This window comes from Etheostoma cragini, chromosome 4, assembly GCF_013103735.1.
Source record: "Etheostoma cragini isolate CJK2018 chromosome 4, CSU_Ecrag_1.0, whole genome shotgun sequence".
In the NCBI taxonomy this organism is placed as follows: domain Eukaryota; kingdom Metazoa; phylum Chordata; class Actinopteri; order Perciformes; family Percidae; genus Etheostoma; species Etheostoma cragini.
In genome coordinates this window covers 25,816,572-25,835,843 of record NC_048410.1, presented here as the reverse complement: position 1 = coordinate 25,835,843, position 19,272 = coordinate 25,816,572, and the positions used below count along the sequence as shown (strand labels likewise).

The 19,272-nt window shown below is 39.6% G+C and overlaps 1 protein-coding gene across 2 annotated transcripts in view; it reads right to left on the bottom strand.

Moving 5' to 3' along the window:
• Nucleotides 1-559: 559 nt before the first annotated feature.
• The window catches only part of ptpdc1a (protein tyrosine phosphatase domain containing 1a), a 26,442-nt gene continuing 7,729 nt past the window's right edge, over nt 560-19,272 (bottom strand). The window contains exons 3-10 of one of the 2 annotated variants that reach the window (XM_034869158.1): nt 17,792-17,963; nt 17,384-17,464; nt 17,094-17,212; nt 7,821-7,958; nt 6,636-7,738; nt 3,190-3,397; nt 1,628-1,738; nt 560-1,545 (exon numbers count right to left, since the gene is read on the bottom strand). In XM_034869158.1, the coding sequence (XP_034725049.1) occupies nt 1,677-1,738; nt 3,190-3,397; nt 6,636-7,738; nt 7,821-7,958; nt 17,094-17,212; nt 17,384-17,464; nt 17,792-17,963 (1,883 nt within the window). In that variant the 3' untranslated portion in view covers nt 560-1,545; nt 1,628-1,676. The remainder of the gene's footprint in view (nt 1,546-1,627; nt 1,739-3,189; nt 3,398-6,635; nt 7,739-7,820; nt 7,959-17,093; nt 17,213-17,383; nt 17,465-17,791; nt 17,964-19,272) is intronic. The other variant, XM_034869157.1, reaches the window with a different exon arrangement.

Below are 19,272 nucleotides of genomic sequence, written 5' to 3'. Positions count from 1 at the left end.
TGTTTAGTTTGGTATTGAAATAGTATCATTAATATTATTATATGCCATAAATCAAGCCTTGCGATAGACTTCTTAGCTCACAAATAGGAAAAATGTTTCCTTAAAATCATTGCATGCTGTTTTTAGTTATTGATCTTCTCAGCTGAGATGTTATAACTAAGAAGTAATAACAGGTGGTATGAAATCAAACCCTAACCCTAACCCTTTTTAATGTGAAGCAGCATTCCCTTCTCAGCAATGACTGTATGAATGTATTGCATCAGTTTCATCTGATATGCTTTGTGTGTAAAGGTCTGAAGATGATGTTCTTTGATCCCAAGAGGCATTTGTATAATAACATACGCTTTTGAGATTCAGTGGACACAATCTCTTTAGAGTTAAATGGGTATGGATGTTTGACCACTGTGACAACATCAGGAGGAACACTTTCCTTTCCCTTGTATGCCTAACTGCTGATAAACCTAAATGGTAAATGTCCATAAAAAGATTTGCACACACTTTACAAAGCATGCATTAAATTAATTCTGTGAGAAGTAGCCTGTTTAACAATGAAAAAATAGTGCTGGTTGAAAATTCCTCACTTGTGTCCTTCATATTATTATCATCATCAGTGTTGCAGATCTAGATTACATTCCACATATGGAGCATTTGATGTGAGAGGTCACACACAAACGTTAAACCAGCAGCATGCCACAGAGTCCAGACAGAGGCCATTTGGGTTGAGGCAGAGAACAACTGCAACAGTGGAGGCAGATTGATGTTTAACAAACACATGTACAACAGAACATTAAGAGGTGCACTCGGTATTAAGGACATACATTGATTGGAAAAGCAAATGGACTGTGGCCTGTTGTATTTGCATTGCCATAACAATAGCCACAGTTTGCTAAAATACTTTACATTCTACACAAACAAAGAAACCTTTCAATTTGTCAGGTTATAGTTATTAATCCAAATGCTGCATTTCAAATAGAAAGATCAGAATAAATAAGACACATAGCATATTCACAGTGTAAAAACACATTTCGGTTTAAATAAGAAATAAGACCAACAGCATCGACAGCTGAGTTACACATTTAAATAACATTACATGAACATCATGAGAACCATTCTCTGTCATTTTCCTAGCAACTAGTTTGACAATAAAAGCACATCTAGTCCCTCACAAATATTATAGGAGAACAGATACTTTCAAATGGAGCACAGTGGCACATTAACCAAAAGAATGGCAGTGCTTAGAATCTATTAAAAGCATACAAGGAAAATGAAATGCTAAACATTTACACGAAAGTCTTAAAATACCTAAAAGTCTTAAAAGACTAGATTGGCAGATCTCAGCAGTACCTGATGCAAGGAACTGACTGAAAATACAATAATGCCCCCAAAGTGGAAACTTGTTTGTGAGTCTTCCTCGTGTCTGTTGCAGCTGGATCAGGAGTCTTCATTCTCCTCTACAGCTTTGTCACACAGCTCATGAAGAATGGGAGTCAGGGTTGCTTTAAGTGTTGTGTATAAAGACTTGTTCTTCTCTAAGGCAGGGTCAATCTGGAGAGAAAAGAAGAAAAAAAACTCAATGCTAAATGCTAAACAAGAATCTATTTAATATACACCATATGTTAATACTCACCTGAGTAAACGCTTGTATTGTTTGGTTGAGAAAACTATTCTCCACTTCTTCAGGCATTGGCAGGAGATGAGCAGCACAGTCGAGGATACACAGCAACGTGAGTCTGTGGCCCTGACAGCAGGAAGCACAAGGATGATAGTATCAGATTACATGATTACAATATCTCATAAATCATAGACATAAAAACAGTCCAAAGCCAAATGATAACCTTTAAATATGTGAGGTATGTAGCCCATATTAAAAACCCTGGACTAGCAGCATTTACATATTACAAAGACAGGTAAATATCACAGTATGGTTGTGTGTCATTTTGTATAGAACCACTACCTTACTAAACAGTCTAATAGAGGCTGTCATTTAAATGACATAGCTGAGATGATTGCAGATTACTGCTACACAAGGCATTACAGATAACTAATCTACAGATGTGTTAAATAAAATAACAGTCCGACATCACTAACCTCATACATTATATTTTTTGGTAGAAGTGATATTTCTACATGCCAAATAATTTACTAGTAAGTGTTGTTGAGTCAGAGAAAACCAACATACCCAATAGTCATGACATGCATGCTGCACAGTCTGTATAATTGAATCTGTAATTGCATGTTCAAAATAATAGTGTTGTGTTGCATTAGTGAGGTGATTGATTCTGTTAAGAAACAGGTGTCAATTATGGCCCATATTCAAGGAAAGAAGGAAGCAAATGTTGTTTGTTGTGTGCATGCTGGTTATAGTGCATTTTTCCACTTCAGAAAAATAGCTCATTAGAGACATTGCTATGAGGAACAGCGGACTTTCATTAAAAAGTTGATTGGTGATTGCTATTATTTGGAACACAACTGTACAAAGGATGTTCCCACAATGTAAGAACTGTGAACAGAGGTGTGAAATAAAGACATGAAATAATCTCTTCCAACACTGGACACAACACAAAAAAAAGTAAAATCCAAATCCAATCCAATGTGTTTAAAGCCCATTTAAAAACCACTACACTTGGCCAAAGTGCAGTACAATCAAAGCTAACAAAATCAACACAACATATAACCAGAAATGGAGGAACCTTTGTATGTACAGTATGTTTGCGTGTGTGTCTATTTTCTTTCAAAGAATTGTTCATCTGATCTACTTTACACTTGGTATTGCTGGGTCACCCTGTAAACAATGCTCATCAAATTTAAAATCGAATACCCATTGAACCAATTTTTGAATTTTTGGATCCAGTTCTAGTTCTGACACACTCAGTAGGTAGAGCGGGTAGTTCTGACCACAAGATTGGTGGTTCGATCCCTGGCTTCTCCTGTGCTCTAGAGTTAGACACTGAACTCCAAGTTGCTCCCAATGGGCAGGACAGAATCTTGCACTGGTGTATGAATGTGTGCTTGAATGATTTTGTCCAGTAAAGTAGAAAGGTGCTGTATAAATACCTTTAAAACTTAAACAATGAAAACACACTCACCAGCATTATAATTAGTTTTCCGCGGTTACTGGAAACTGTTAAAAGCTATCTAAAAGCAAGGCATTATTACTGTTTGCTTTACACAGATATTGAACCCAGCTACCTTTCTTAGTGAACTGAGGGCATTCTGTGGGTTTACATTCTTCTCGCAGAGGGCTTTGACTTCCTCTCTGCTGATGACCGGGTCCTTGAGCTGCTCCAGCCATGACCACATCAGACTTGACAGGACCAGAGGATCTCTCTCCATACACAGCCTCTCCCACGCTCCCTCTCTGGAGTTCAGCTCTGTCTGCATCACAACAAAGAACATACTGAAATGAAGTGTCACAAGGCAGGAAATGCAGGTTTAAATCAGGAATAACAATGTGCTAAAGTTATGGTTCTGTCTGTTATCACAAAGCTCATTAATGAACAATGAGCACAGTCTATAAGGGTGTGTTTTTAGGGTTGACAATTAACGCATAGGAGCTCTGAATGTGTGTTGTATAGCATATTTGTCGGACACAAAGTGAACTGTGGATAGTGTTTTTAATTTTAAACATTAACTGAAGATGAACTGAAGATGAGCATTGCCAGATCCCTCGTACTAAAAAGAGTAGTGGAGGAAGCAACATCCTGCATGTCACACAGAATTAGAATCTCCTAGGATCAAGGTTTTCACCCAGCATTTCCTAGAATAACAGCATGGCTTCTTAAAGGGGTTATGTGTAGAACTGGGTGTTACATTTTCAATGTTATTTGTACAAATGAAAAGTATTGAAGAGATAATGATTAGAGTTCTGTTGTTTCCAAGTGCCACAGTATCTCAGACATCCTGTTGCTTCCTGCGGATACTTCATATCTCCCTCCTGGTGCTTTGCGAGTGTCTCCTGTACTTTTTGGCTTTATTGAAGTGGATAAACATTTGTTGCATTGTCAAGTGGCTACATATTGAAGAATCCTTTGATCACAAAAAGAAACCAGGGGAAAATCTGGTTATACAGCAAACCTAAGTAACCTGGTTGCGCTAAAATATGCAGATAGATGCAGTAAGACCGGAATGATATTAGGCACCTGGTGCACATCTGGATCATTGCTTTTTCATCATTATGATATCATAATGCTGCTTAAAAGAAGAGAAATAACTAGTGTTATTTGATCTAAACCTGAGATGAAACCATATTGAATAAATGGATCAATTGTGTAACAATCTCTCTGTTCTTTTTGCCACCCTGCTGTCAATTCAATTCAATTCAATTTTATTTATAGTATCAATTCATAACAAGAGTTATCTCAAGACACTTTACAGATAGACCACACTCCAGAATTTACAAGGACCCAACAGTTCTAGTAGTTTCCTCCAGAGCAAGCAACAGTGCAACAGTGGCGAGGAAAAACTTCCTTTTAGGCAGAAACCTCGGTCAGACCCAGGCTCTTGGTAGGCGGTGTCTGACGGGCCGGTTGGGGTTAGAATGAAGAGTGGCAATAACAAAAATAGAATAAATTAGTAGTTTGTAGCAGTTCTTTGTAGTAGTTCACGGCATAGCAGGACGCTGTGCGGCATTACAAGGCACAGCAGGACGTAGCAAGACGTAGCAGGACGTAGCTGGGCACTGCAGTGTAGCAGTTGAACATGGCATCACAGAACATGGAGCGGGACCAAGGTGACAGCTGCTACCCTGATTTTGGAGCCTCTCTGAGCACAGCAATACTTTCTGTGTCTGAAGTCTTTGTCCTGCACATGATGCATTTGTACAGTGCCGATAGAAACCCAGTCACGTGCCCGCATGGCCAAGACACGGGCTCAAAAATCTAGCGAGACAAAATGGGTTTCTTTTTTCCTCCAACCAGATGATGGAAACCGTGTTTCTCGTTTATGACACAGCCAGTAGTGTTGTTCTGTGCAATTGTCCCTTTTAGTAATGTAGCAGATATCCCATTCAATCTGACATGGTGTGACACCAGGTGACATGACATGTAGAAACTGTCCTTCTGATCAATTTACAGGATGTATTGACATTAATGGAATAGTTCAACCTTTTAAGGACGCTCATTTATTTTCTTTATGAGAGTTAGGTGAGAAGATCAATACCACACTTATGTCTGTTTGTTATGTATTATGAAGCAAGAACAAGGAGTCGGCTATCTTCACTAAGCTTAAAGAATGGCAACAGAGGAAAAAAGCTAGCCTGCCTCTGTCCAAACGTAAAATAATCCATCTACCAGCACCTCTGAAGCTCTCTACTGCACACATTACATCATGTGTATTTAACATATATGGTGTATATAGTGTGTTCTTGTAGTGTTCTAAATAATGGTGTCTGGTTGGAAAATGCCTTTTTAGATTCAAGCCAATGTTGAATTGTACAGTAAAACTGTAGACTATCAGGTGTAATCATTACATAGGGCTACATACATTGTTCTGACTATTATCAGTTCAAATATTCAATGTCAGCAATAAATAATATGCTATACCTTTGCCTGCTTAAAGTTCTGTGAGTATGATGTAAAGTTAGGTTGAGGTAATTATGGCAAATAGTAATGGAATAATTATTTGATTAGTTGGTTCTAAATTTCTGTTATGGATTAGTCCAGCTACGGTTATTAAGCTACCCACAGCTGTGTTAGCTAAGGCTAGCTCTAATGTTTTGCCCCCAAATACTCAAAGGGCAGGTCCAGTCGGGTAAGCAGAAATCAACTTTGACAACAGAGTGATCTGTGAGAGCATGTATGCACACGCCTTCTCAACTGACGCATTCTGGTGTGTGGTGGCTGCTCTGTGTGCGTTCTGCTTAGTTTCATACATGCAGGTGCCATTCTTTCACTCTCCCTACGTTTTGTTTAACGCTCATGGCCTGTACAACTCTCGCTTGTTGAATTGTTGCTCAAAGACTAATATTGGCGCGTGTGAGATAATATAATTTGCTTGTGAGCTATGACATAAATGTGATGCCATGAAGCGTTAGTTCATTCGTTTATTTACCATTGTTAGGCTGCTACTTAGAAAGTTTAGTAAGCTAAGATAGCAGTTATTCAACAATAAATGAAGCTTCTCTACACTGAAACTAATGTTGGCTCCAAATAAACATAGCAAGCTAAGCTACAGCAACACAGTAAAAGTAGTTTACTACAACAGAACTGTTTTGTGAACAGGACATACACGTCAGTTGGTGGTGGCATCTGTGATCCTCAGCAGTTACCAAAAAGCTTTTTTAGTAGATGTAGTAAACAACAAAGGCTATTGAGATGTATTTAAACTAGTCTCGCTACTGGCCAATACTGTTGCAAATACAAGTTGGATTTATCACTGGGACGGCATCGGCACAGGTTGCTAATGTCAGCTACTTCTTAATTTGCCAGAAGGTGACACAGTGGAAAATGGCGGTTCCACTGGTCAGCATTAAATCAAACCGGTTTAGACTCTTACAACTGACTGGTCGGGTAAAACCGGAAATTGACCCAACTCTAGATGATACTAGTCCAGAGACTCCAGACTAGAGTACAGGAACAGCACAGGAATATTCATGTGACCACGTGGTATATTTGAAAGTATTTTATGGGGTACACTACCTGCCACACTGAGACCTTGGAGGTGAAATCCTTGTCTGTCAGGTTCATGGCCAGAGCTTTGGCAACCAGCAGGCATCTTCTCTCTGGGGAGAGCCCAGACTGGAGGGTGATTAAGGAAAACCCTCCATCTGCTCCACATGCAGACACTTCCACATCTGGCGGCTCCTCAGTGGTAAGCAGTTTGCTCTTGTTCGATAAGGCTGGCAGTGTGGCATCACAGTGAGATTTGTTTCCCTGCTTGGATAAATCTAAAGACAAACTCTGAAGCCCTTTATTTAGTGACTTCTTTAATAAAGGTGATCCCGTGTCTTGCTTTGCTTCTGTACTGTGGCCCGGAATGCTGCTAATGATGTCCTGAAGAGAAAGGTCATAGAATCTGGAAGGGATACCGTCTGGAAGGCTACTGTGAGACAAGGAATGTTTGATCAGGCACCTGACTGGTTTGTTGCTCGTCAGATTTCCTAAATTTTGTTGCTGTGGTCCAAGTTGGTCAAGCACAGAATCGCTGTAACTGAGGCTCCTGGTTTTGAACAGGGAGGACTTCAGAGGGCTTTCTAGATTCTGCTGCGAGGGGTCAAGTTCATTGTCACTGGCGAGAGGTTGATCATGAGGAGGTCTGGATTGTATAGCAGGTGGGCTGAGAGGATGAGATGAACAAGGTGGAACAGGAATCCCCTTCCCTCTCATCTCCTTCCCAAGCTGCTGAAGGGCCTGCTGGGACACGGTCTTCTCCACCTCAGCAGTGAGGTCGGGGATCTCCAGTCGCTCCTCCTCAATTACAACCTGTCGGTTGGCTGCGATGTCAACAAGGAGCCTGCACACCAGCTGGACGATCTTTGGCACATTCTTCATCTGTCGAGCCTCGTAGCCATGCAGCAGGTGGCGCTGCCGGGTAAGGTACTGGGACAAGGTGACAGCACTTGCTTTGGGTTCTGCACAGGAGAACACGTTCCGGAGAGGAACCAGGAACTGGGCGAACTCCCTGACACATAGCAGCTGGCCTCTGGTCTGGATGGAGTTGGGTCTCTTAGCCCGTACAAACAGGATGGCTTGGTCAGCGCTCATACGGGATGTGAAAACCAAATAACAAGCCAACAACACACCTGCATGATGAAAAATATGAATCTGATATCTTACAAGCATAAATGAAGCTTTAAACAATGCCAAATTGTCTGTGTTACAAACCTGTTCTTCCAAGACCAGCATGGCAGTGGACAGCCATTTTTCCCTCTTGGACAGCAAATGACATGACTTTCACCATGTCAAGGATTGTAGTCAGAGATGCCACACCATAATCCTTCCACCCAAAGTTGTAGTAATAAACTGAAATACACAAAGCCAGAATAATTCAGAGCTTATCGACATCTACCAAAGAATTTTTCAGTGATAATATATCACACTACTCACCACACACGGAGGAATTATTTCAGATACACTGATATGAAACGAACCTACTCAACAACTTAAAAAAAGTTATTTCGCAGTGTTTTCTGTTTGTTTAAGTGTTACTTTCTTGGTCCCCCAAGGGGATATTACATCTTTTTTCCCCACTCTGTTGTTAGTTAATGCACACAGGCCTGAAACACACACACACATGATAAGGACCTATCCATGCACTAATGAAGAGATGTCAGAGTGAGAGGGCTGCCCATCAAAGGCGAGCAGCTGGGGATTCGGTGTAGAGCCCGAATGATTTTTAAGGCTGATACGATACGAATATTTGGTAATTTAAAAATCCGATATGCTATATATTTAAAAAAATAAAAGATCCAGAAATGCGTTTCCTTAACATTAGTTATTTGTAGTTTTATATGAGTTCTTACTAACGTAATGATAATCATTTGTTTCATTGTCACAACAAAACAGAGGAAGATCAAAAAATATTAAAACAAAAACTTAAGATACTATCAAAAACACAAACAAAAATCAGTGTTGCCAACAGGGATGTTGCAGAGTGCCCTCTGGTGGACAAACTATGCAACGCCAATGCTCATAACAACACACCGTTTTTATTTTTAAATATTCATTTATCAGAATGATTTACTTGTCATTATAAATGATTCTGATAAATTAATATTAATATATTAATATAAATTAATTTGTCATTATAAATGCTGATACCGCTAGATCTGGAAATGCCTTATATTGGCTGATAATATCGGCCACCTGATATATCGGTCGGGCTCTAGTTCGGTGCCTTTCTCAAGTAGGTGAACTGGCACCTCTCCAGCTACCAATCCACGCTCTGTACTTGGTCCGCAAGGAGGCTTCATCTAGCGGCCCTACGGTTCCCAAGCCAAATTCCTATGGACTGAGCTACAACCACCCCCAAATGTTATTCTCGGAATAAAGATTGAGATGATAAATGTATTACAGTTATCTTAGAAGGTTGAACAAGACATGCATTCCATGTTTTTTTCTGCAACCTTTATATTATTCTGACAGCATTCATTCACACTTGTGTTGTGCTGAAAGTGACATTAAAATATTACAGGTTAACCTAGTAAGACTGCTGTCGTAACTTTTCCATAAAGGTGGTACTTATTCAGACATAAGAATGGCCTGTGAAATTATATTAACATAGATGTCCAAGATGTCTGAAAGGGGCTCCAGACAGTTTGTTATAATTATAGTTTATTTAATATCAATAACGACAGATTATCTATACCTGCTACTGCTACTCATTGACATGGAGAATGGCAATATACAAAGAAACTGTCTTCCACAGTTTACCACTATTCTCATGTCATGCAGTCTCATCTTCATCTTGTACAAATAGGGGATGTATGACAACACTTATTTATAAATAAGTCCATGATTTAGTTTACATGTTAAGTGAACTAAACATTTGTTTTATAATTTTCTTAGTAGCTAATACTATTACGGAAAATCTCTGCTAGTAGCCCTCACAAATATGTAAATCAAACAATCCTCCTCAATCACCAGTCACATGCAATCAGAGAGCAATTTCAAATATGACCACAAAAGTCAATGCCTCTAAGATTAATTCACATGAGTGTGTGTGTCTGATGCGGCAATGGCAGATGGCGCCTACTGGGCGTTTCTCAATATGTGTTCTTCTATGGACTTGTGTTCTTGTGTTCTTGTGAAACGTCATGTTTGGTGGCCAAAGTACTGACCCAATACACAAGTTAGCATTTCGCAAAGAACACTTAAAGTCCCCGGATGTGATCTCGACACGCCCATTTTACCGAGGATACATTGGATGGTAACTTGTGTGAACTTGGCCGGGCCGGTATCCCAGCATTCAATTTGGGTGTAAAGCGTGTGTCGGTACACGATCCGTCCTGCCTACACGATCCGTTCTGCGCATGCGCAAGATGTTCACGCATGCGCAGATGATAACTGTGTTTTACCAGGCTTCACGACACTGCACGATCTGTCCTGCACATGCGCAAGATTTGTTGCAAAAATCCTTGATTATGCGGCACATTTTCTTTAAAAATTCAATAGAATATCTGGGATATTTATGCGATGAAATTGCGGGGAACTTGAAACAACTGCGGTCTAATGAAAAAAGGAATGTGTTTGTCTTGTTGTGCAATTGCGTCACTTAATAACATTACCATGGCAACCATATATTTTTGGATTGGCCACCACGTAAACACTTCGTAATTCATAGCCTGGCGTAAACAATAATTAAAAAATTAAATATAAATTTAAAAAAAGATTACATGTTGATCACTTAATAATAATGTCATCTATGACTGGTACACAGATGTCAGTACACAGTTTTGGATCAGTGACAAGTGTTAATTTAAATAACTTTATTAAAATAAAACTACTAAAAAGTGTAGATTACATGTTGAGCACTTGTGAACTACAAAAAAGTCTGGCCTACAAAAAATGCTAATACGTAATTTTATATATATATGTATATATTCTGTATATGCACCTCTGGTATTGACTTTTCGTATATGTACATACTGGCGATATAATTGTTCTTTGTTAATAAAATGAAAAAAGAAAAAAAAAAAGCTGTCCGTTGTGACGCTTGGCCGTAAAGTGTTCCGACGCATGCGTCGTACCAATAGTGCAGGGAACGGTTTTCAGCTACGTATTTATGCGCATGCGTGAACATCGTGCGCATGCGCAGAACGGATCATGAAGGCAGGACGGATCGTGTACCCACAGCGCGCATGGTCTCCGGTACACAGATTTTCATAATTTACGTCAATTATTAAATCAATTAATTCATTTTTAGGATGTTTTAAGGCGAGAAATCAGCTGTGTAGATTTTGAATATAGGCAGTTCAACAAAAATTGATGGTGAATTAAAAAAGCCTTCGGAGTTGGAAAGCTCCACAATCCCCGGCGGGCATAGCAAGCTCGCCAGCCGGGAATGACTCTTGCAAGCCCGTCAGTCAGTCAGCTCACAGACCCCTCTGGCCCCACATTTTGACCATAGAGCGTTAAAATAAGTGGACAGAGCATCCGGTTTCGAAAAGTGCAACCATTGCTGAAGTAACTTAAACCTGCATTCTATCTGAATTCCTGCAGAGGGCAACATGCGTGGTTGCAAAAGAGGTTGGTTTCAATAGAAGTCTATGGAGAAATGAGCCACTTCTCACTTGATTTATTACCTCAGTAAACATCTTCATAATGAGTTTGTGGTCTCGATCGCTAGTTTGAAGTATTTTGCAATACAGAATGATGTTCATTCTTTAAATTACGGTCTTGTTGATTTTAAAATCGGCAATAAAGCCGGGGGTGTTTTAGGGCGTGGTTATAATGTGATTGACAGTTCTCGGCCTGTCAATCATGACATAGTGTTAGCAAAGCTCGTCCATGGCACGTAAACTTCATTTTGACTACGTTTGACTACGTTTCATCGCTGTGGCTGTGACACTTTGGTCGGATACTAATGTCTTGTTCAGCGTTCGGTTGCACGGCCAGACACTCAAAGGAATCGGCAGTTCAGTTTTTCCGGTAAGTAAAATTAGATTTTGTTTTATTACAGTTTTTTGTTAGCCAACGTTAGCATCTCAATTAATATCAGTTAGCTAGCTTCTAGATTGCACCTTGCTAAGCAAGCTAGCGGGCTGACTAATAATGCTAAACACAGACCATATAAACGCATACAGTCTATGTATAAACGTATTAAAATATATTTAATGTTACAGTCAAATACAGTAGGTATGCACCGATCTCGCCTGTGATCTATTGGTCTGTAATAGGTGGTAATAGGTGGTAATAGTGCTAATCGATGCGCATGTAATGTAACGTTAGCTTAAAATCAAAGCCTGATTTAACTAACGTTATATTGCAAATTCATAAACCCTATTAGCACGGGATGAGATCATTGTGGAACAGCGTGTGATTTAGAAATAACCCCTCACATCTGAGTTTCGTGTGGCGGAATTGTACGTCAAATGTAGCCCGGCTTTTGACTCAAATATATGTATCCTGAAAGTTTGGGCAACGTTATCCGGAGGTGGGCGAAGGACGGCCGGGGCGAGGCCTGCACACCCCACCCCAGTCGGGGCTGCGGATCTTTCTGGGCGAGAGGTTACAGGCACGAACCCTATCACCCACGCCGCGGCAGCACCCACACAGCATCCCCGTCACCACACGGATAAAGCTGCGGGCGGGAGCGCGTTGACTTGGAGACGGAGGTCTCCGGGTGGGGGAGTGGGTCAGATTGTTAGCGATAAAACGGCGCACATGAAACAATTAGACATTATTGTAAAGTTACGTTGGGGTATGACATTATATTAATCTATTAAATATACATTTCAATCATTTTCATTACAGATGCATACAGCAGATGTGCTGCCTTGTTAGTGTAAATTGATAGTGTATACACCTTTGGGATGTATGAAACATGAATTTCTTTCCTAACAGACTTCCTTTCGATTATGCCAGGCTGAAGCAATGGTTGGTGAACATGAGGAGAGAGACCAGCAGATGGAACCACGAAAAGTCCCGTCTGCAGTTCACACTTTGAGGAAGATCAAGAAGGAAGACCTGGTGTAAAGAGCCTCCAGGAGGAAGACCTGGTGTATGGAGCCTCCAGAAGGAAGACCTGGTGTATAGAGCGGTGTATTTGGTGCCATTTCATCTGGATGTGGAAACCAGACAGCGTTGACCACATCCAAAGTTCTCAAATATGTTTTGATTATAATAATGCCAGATAATCAATTTTGGTTCAGCTTCTTCTGCTGAAAGGATGGACAAACTTTTAGCACTTGGTAGTTAGAGGTTCAAGTTATTATGGTTGACTTAGTTTCTTCTGTAGTTTGAGAGGTGATAGTAGTAACTGTTACGTAAACGTAAGGGTCGTAACAGTAACATTAATTAGTTGTGTGGATTAAAACTTTTATAAATATTAAACTGGAATAAAATAATGAAAATGCTCTAGCAGTCACCGCATTCACAGGTAAAAGTATTGCTGGTAATTTCACATAAAGGGTCTTGTATATTTACGTATTTATGTACTGTTAGAATAAATATTGACATTGCATGTCCTTGTATGGTTTTTAGTTTTCATACTTTAAAAATGTCAGTAACTAATGACTAAATCAAATGTACCTGATACATTTGATTTAATCATTACAGTTACGGCAATTGAATAAGTTGTTTAATTCTCCTTTGCAATTTGTAATCATACGCTAGGATTTTACAATAGCCCTGCACAGATTAAACAGCACCTAGTTCCTTTTCAATTACCTACCAAAAACGTTCAAAATACACACAAGAAAAGCAAGTATGGTAAAATTTAAGTTATATTTATGTGTATTAAAGCCCAAATGAAAAACACTTTTAATCAATTACAAATTCTATGAAATTACCAAAGTCTTCTTGTATGACTACATTGCTGGATGTTCCTATTATAGTTCAGAAAAACAACAAATGTAGCTTTAGAACGACCTTTATTTCACATTGAAATGGGCATTAACTTAAAAAAAATTCATAAACCAAAAACTTAAGATTTTTAAAAATGTATGAATTAAATGCTGTAGTTCACCTTTTACAAGAGTAAATTCCACACATAAAACACTGCTGTGGGTTAAGGTAAAGGCAAACTTAACTATCACCAGACATGTCTGCATAATAAAGAGGATGCTGAATCTCTAGTGCCACACTGTTAGTACCACACTGTTAATTACAGTAGAAATGGTTGACATTACAAACCACAATATAAAAATACCGCTTAACATATAAAGCTTATAGCACTTGTGCTATCATGCCTGGATACTGCAGGTAGAGGTGCTGCAGGTTCTCGTTCATTCCTGCAACGAGGTTACCGCCCTGGACATCTCCCAGGTCATTCCCGCCACAGTAAATAAGGAGGACGTCCAGGACAGCTCTTACTTGTAGGGACTGGTAAAAGAAAGGGAGAAGTCTCTTCCACCGCAGACCACCCCAGACCTGCCTAGCCAAACCAATAGATGTAGATATCCTCAATACCAAGATTGTTCCCCATGGTCTTTGCCGCTCTCTCTGCCCCACGCCGGGACGTAGCTGTCTCCAATGATCCAGACTGTTGGATGGAAAAACGCATTGTAATAGCAAGAAAAGTAGAATATTTTAAGCTAAAGGATAAATGAACAGCACTCTTAATTACACACTATTTGAAAATGCATTGGCTTAGTTGTACAAAAGTCTGGTAAAAGTTTAATGCTGTACAATAAATAGCATAAGAAAATGAACTATTACTATTGCTTACTTCTGGGGCATTTGGGTGGTGAACATGCCATCATGGCTCTCAGCACTCTTATTTCTGAAAGAATGAAAGAATCATGAATTTCCATTTGAGCCCCTCATAGTTAAATATCTATGCGCACTAGCATGTAGCTGTACTTCATTAATTATCTAGGAGAATACACATGAATAAACAACAGTCCATTGTTCTTTATCGTTAGTGTAACTGTAACTTAGTTAAATGATCTTATTTCTGCTAACATTAGCTCTTAACAGCATGTCAAGGTTAAATGCCCCAAGTATAGACTGCCAGGGCAAACCGTAGCACATTACCGGATCATTATGGTTATTACAGCTAGCCGAATGTTATAAGAAACTTGGTTATACATTTGCTAATAGCGTTACATAATGACAAGCATTGACAATCGCCGTTTTGCATTTCGCTGACACTACGTTTAAACTCCGAGAAGTAAACTTCGATTTGCAGAAAATTAATGTTAGCATGTTTTACCATAATTAGCTAATTGACAAGCTAACGTTACAGACAATTTACATGGTAACTTCAGAGACATTTACTTTGCAATGTGACTCTTATATAACCATAGACTATATGGGACAAAGATATACTTAAAACCTAGTGAAGCTAAATCTTACCTTGAATTATTCAGCAGCAGTTGCATCCACATTGGCAGTGAAAGTTGTTAGCTAACGTAAGGTAGAGCAGCGTTGCTAACTCTCAGCTAATGTAAGTCAGATCCCGCCCATAGACTGAATATCCCGCCCACCGGTCGGTGGCTCTGCTCTCACTCCGCCCTCTCCTCTAAAATCGTCATATCCGCAACCATGATGGCTGCGCCCATAAACGCAAACTCGACGACTCATTTCTGATCCCCACAAACCAATGGGTGACGTCACACATGCTCTGTCCATTTATTTTAACGGTCTATGATTTTGACAGACCACTGCGGCAGCAACAATGGAAGAGGAAAGCCAGGTCCACAATTGTAAGATATTTAAAACTATTTTTACCGCTGTTGTTATAGGATATATCCCCTCCTCCTCTATCCTCCTCCTGGCTCTCCTCACTCGCAGGCTCCTCTTCTGCTTCTCGGTAAAGTTTACCGACGGCAGTGGCTAACGTTACCCAGTCCATTTATAATTTTGATACCTATTTTAACGTGTCTTTTCTGATTTCAATTAAAAGTAAATCCCGAAATATGTTACAAGGTTTTTTTCTCGCCGTTGTGTCGTTATTTATACAGTTATTGGCCCGTGATACTTAATAGCACTTTAGATGAAAACGTAACAAAACAACAAGGCGGTGTGAAAGGTGACCGTCTATGCTTTATTATAAATACACACATCAAAGCTAACTATAAAGTGGCAAGCGCCCTCTATGCTGGGGGTGTTGCGCAATAACAGGAAGAACGCGTCGTCTCAACTCGCGAGTTCATTCTTCCAGGTACAGCCAGCAAGTACGGTCTCCCCAAGAACACAAGTCCGTTCTTTGCATACTTGGTATTGAGAAACGCCCTCTGTGTCTGTCCAAGGTTTCTGCCTAAAGGAAGTTTTTCCTCACCACTGTTGCACCAAATGTTTACTTGTGGGAAATTGTTGGGTCTTCGTCTAGACCTACTCTATCTGTAAAGTGTCTTGAGATAACTCTTGTTATGATTTGACACTGGAGATAAAATTACATTGAAGCTATACTGGGATTCTTCTCATTGTCACCTAAGGCAAGGCAGGCAAGGCAGCTTTATTTGTATAGCACATTTCAACAACAGGGCAATTCAAAGTGATTTACACAAAGCATAAATTTCAACACATTTGATCGTACAAGCTGCTGTATCGTTTATCTGATCTGAATGATGTGTATGGGTGAGGGAGAAGTCTTGCTCTTAGATCATTATTTGCATTTGTGTTAGTTTAGCTGTCAGCAAGCTAGCTGTTTTTGACAACAGTTATTCTTCTAATATTTTTGATTCTTAAGCAACAGTTACATTGAGCAGGTGGTATGTCTAAATATTGCTATTTAAATACTATGTGTGGTGCAGCCACTTTAATTACATAACGCATGCATTTTGTCTCTATGTTTTTTTTTATAAAGTCCATCATACTCTGCATGGGCTTTTCTGTAAAATAGAAAGTAATGTGAGTAAGGTCCTATGATTATATCAAATCATTCACATCACGTTCATTTTCAGACCATATTTTGTGTTTATTACTGTATATCCATTGTTGTGTTGCACTGTAACTAGGATCTGTTAAAAAATATTTTTTCCATGGACAGATCGTTAGCTACTTGGTCTGAAAACCAGCACAGCTGATTTGATCCAAACATTTCAAATGACTGTTGGGAGTTGCATAATAAGACCAACTCATCCGATGAATCAATAGAATTAATGTACGTTGGAGAGCTTCTAGGTGTTCACTGTCGTTTGTGATTTATATTAATGGATACAAAAAAATGTAAAACATGTTTTTGATTCAACTTTGGAATGATGGAAATGGCACATTAATATTTTTAGTGATGAACATGCTGGGCTCAAACGGCTCTGGGTGTGCTATCATGCTGATTTAAGCACCTCCCCCTACCCCCACATTGTGCTTTATGGTGGATGGATGGATGGATGGGTGGATGGGTGGGTGGATTGGTGGATCCGTATGTTCAGAACATTGTGACTTTACCATGCAGAAACTGGATCGAAGATAATTATCTCTTCTGAAAAGTCCATCATGTTTTTTTAAAGATTGTTTTGGATGGATTGGGTTAATGGATGGTGGAAGACTCACTGTTTGCCTCCATTAAGATTTCAGGTCGATAAGTGAAACCGCTCTCCTGCTCCAGCGGGTTGCCACAGCTGGCATGTTCTCCAGGCCTCTGCAGGTTAATGACCGTCTTCAAACCACAGCTGAGCACAGCAACAGGTCCATTTCAGTGTACAGAGCAATCCACAAGCCAACAGACAAAACAACACATTATTGACAACACTTTCAACTTTCATTTCACTGTTAACCTAAATGTTAACAAAGTAAAATTAAAATAAAAAATTCAAATGAAGTGTGAAAGGAGAATACTGTACCTTTTAAACTGTTCAATTATATTATATTTCTCTATGATTTCAGTTGAAGGCCTTGCCATAGCTAGCAAGTTGTCAGTAATCCTGTAAGTGGAGAATATGAAAAATTAGGGGGAGTTGTGTTATATATAGCAAAATCATAAATAATAATGATGAATTAGGCTTGTTAGCAACTTAAACACATCTTGGAAGAGCTCAAGATACCAAAGTCCCAGATGCACTGCCACTAAAGCCCTAAAATCTAAACTTGTTCCTTTTTATTTTGCACTATGATCTTTAAAAAAAAAAAAATCGATTGGCTTTTCATTCTACTCATAGGGACTTCACTAACCCACACTGACTGAGCAAAGCACTAAGCGGAAAAGTCAAGAAACACTGAGGTCTGTATTAAAAGGTAGCTGTAGGACGTACCAGGACGAGTAGAGTCCTTTGACAGCTTGTTCCTCATCAGTCCAGCGAGAGGGGTTCTCATATTTACAGGCTTTCCCTCCACAGGCCATGGAGCACTGCATGTGACCGGGGATGACATGTCTCAGGGTCTCCCCCATCTTGGTGTACTTTGCTGTAGGGACCCTAGTATTGGCTAGTAAAAATAAATAAACAAAAAATAAAAATAGATATAAATTAACAACAGTGCGTGCTTTCCTTGCAGCTAAAGTCATCTTCAAAGCCCTAAATGCAAAACACTATTTATTTCTTTAGTGTGGTTACATCTCCTGATCTTGCATTTAGTGGAAGGTTGAGGCTGGTTCACGCTGACGATTACCATAACTCTGTGGCAGGAGGAGGATTTCCAGGGCAGAGCTGAGTCTGCGATGCATGACCTTCATTAGAACCTTCAGCAGGATGTCCAAGGCCGATTGCCTGCGACAACAATCATCCATTGGCAAACCTCAAAAATCAGCTCATCAGCAGCATTGGAATTGTCACCGTGACAACCATCTTCAAAGTTGTCAGTGTGAGGTAGATGTGGGCAAATGTTGCATACACACATATAGAACTTATTTCTGTGTGCCCTTCTGACGGCCACACACACACACACACACACACACACACACACACACACACACACACACACACACACACACACACACACACACACACACACACACACACACACACACACACACACATATCAAAAACCACAGAGCTGTAACAATGGGAGACAAGACTATTTTATTGTGCTTGCTGCCTGCTCAACCATTCAGCAGCCAGTCACCATCAAACGGAACTCAAGAGGTGGAATTATACTGCTGGCTCTATATCGCATCAGAGATGAGAAAGCACTGCATGAGACCGCTGGCCACAAAATAATACACACTTAAAATCAGCCATATTCTACTTTTCTTCTTGAACTGGCTTATTATGTTACAATCAGGACCAGAGGAACAGATTTTAGAAAGCTACATGTAACAGGATGATTCTCAGATCTCAGAAATATTCATTTGTAATAGCTGACAAATAGATTTCTACTAACAGGACATCACATAGGCGTGCTGCTGAAGAAGAAAAACTGCTAAATCTCAATTTTGCACCCAAAGCCCACGAGGTTAAAAACAAAACAGGCACCTTTTTCATTCTCAATAATAAAATACCTGTTTATTAGGGATACACCGTATGTTTAACAACCAAAATTATTCGGCTGAAAATAACCAAAAAAACACTTAAGGTGTACGGCTGGATAGGTGAAAAGGCCAAATAAAAATTACCAAAAATATTAGGTTTTTTGATTACGCAATTAAATAGCAACCAGAGTAGAGTGAGAGGCAAGCACACTTTATAAATGCAGCAAACATGCTCTCAAAAAATTATATTATGTATATACAGTGGGTACGGAAAGTATTCAGACCCCTTTAAATTTTTCACTCTTTGTTTCATTGCAGCCTTTTTCC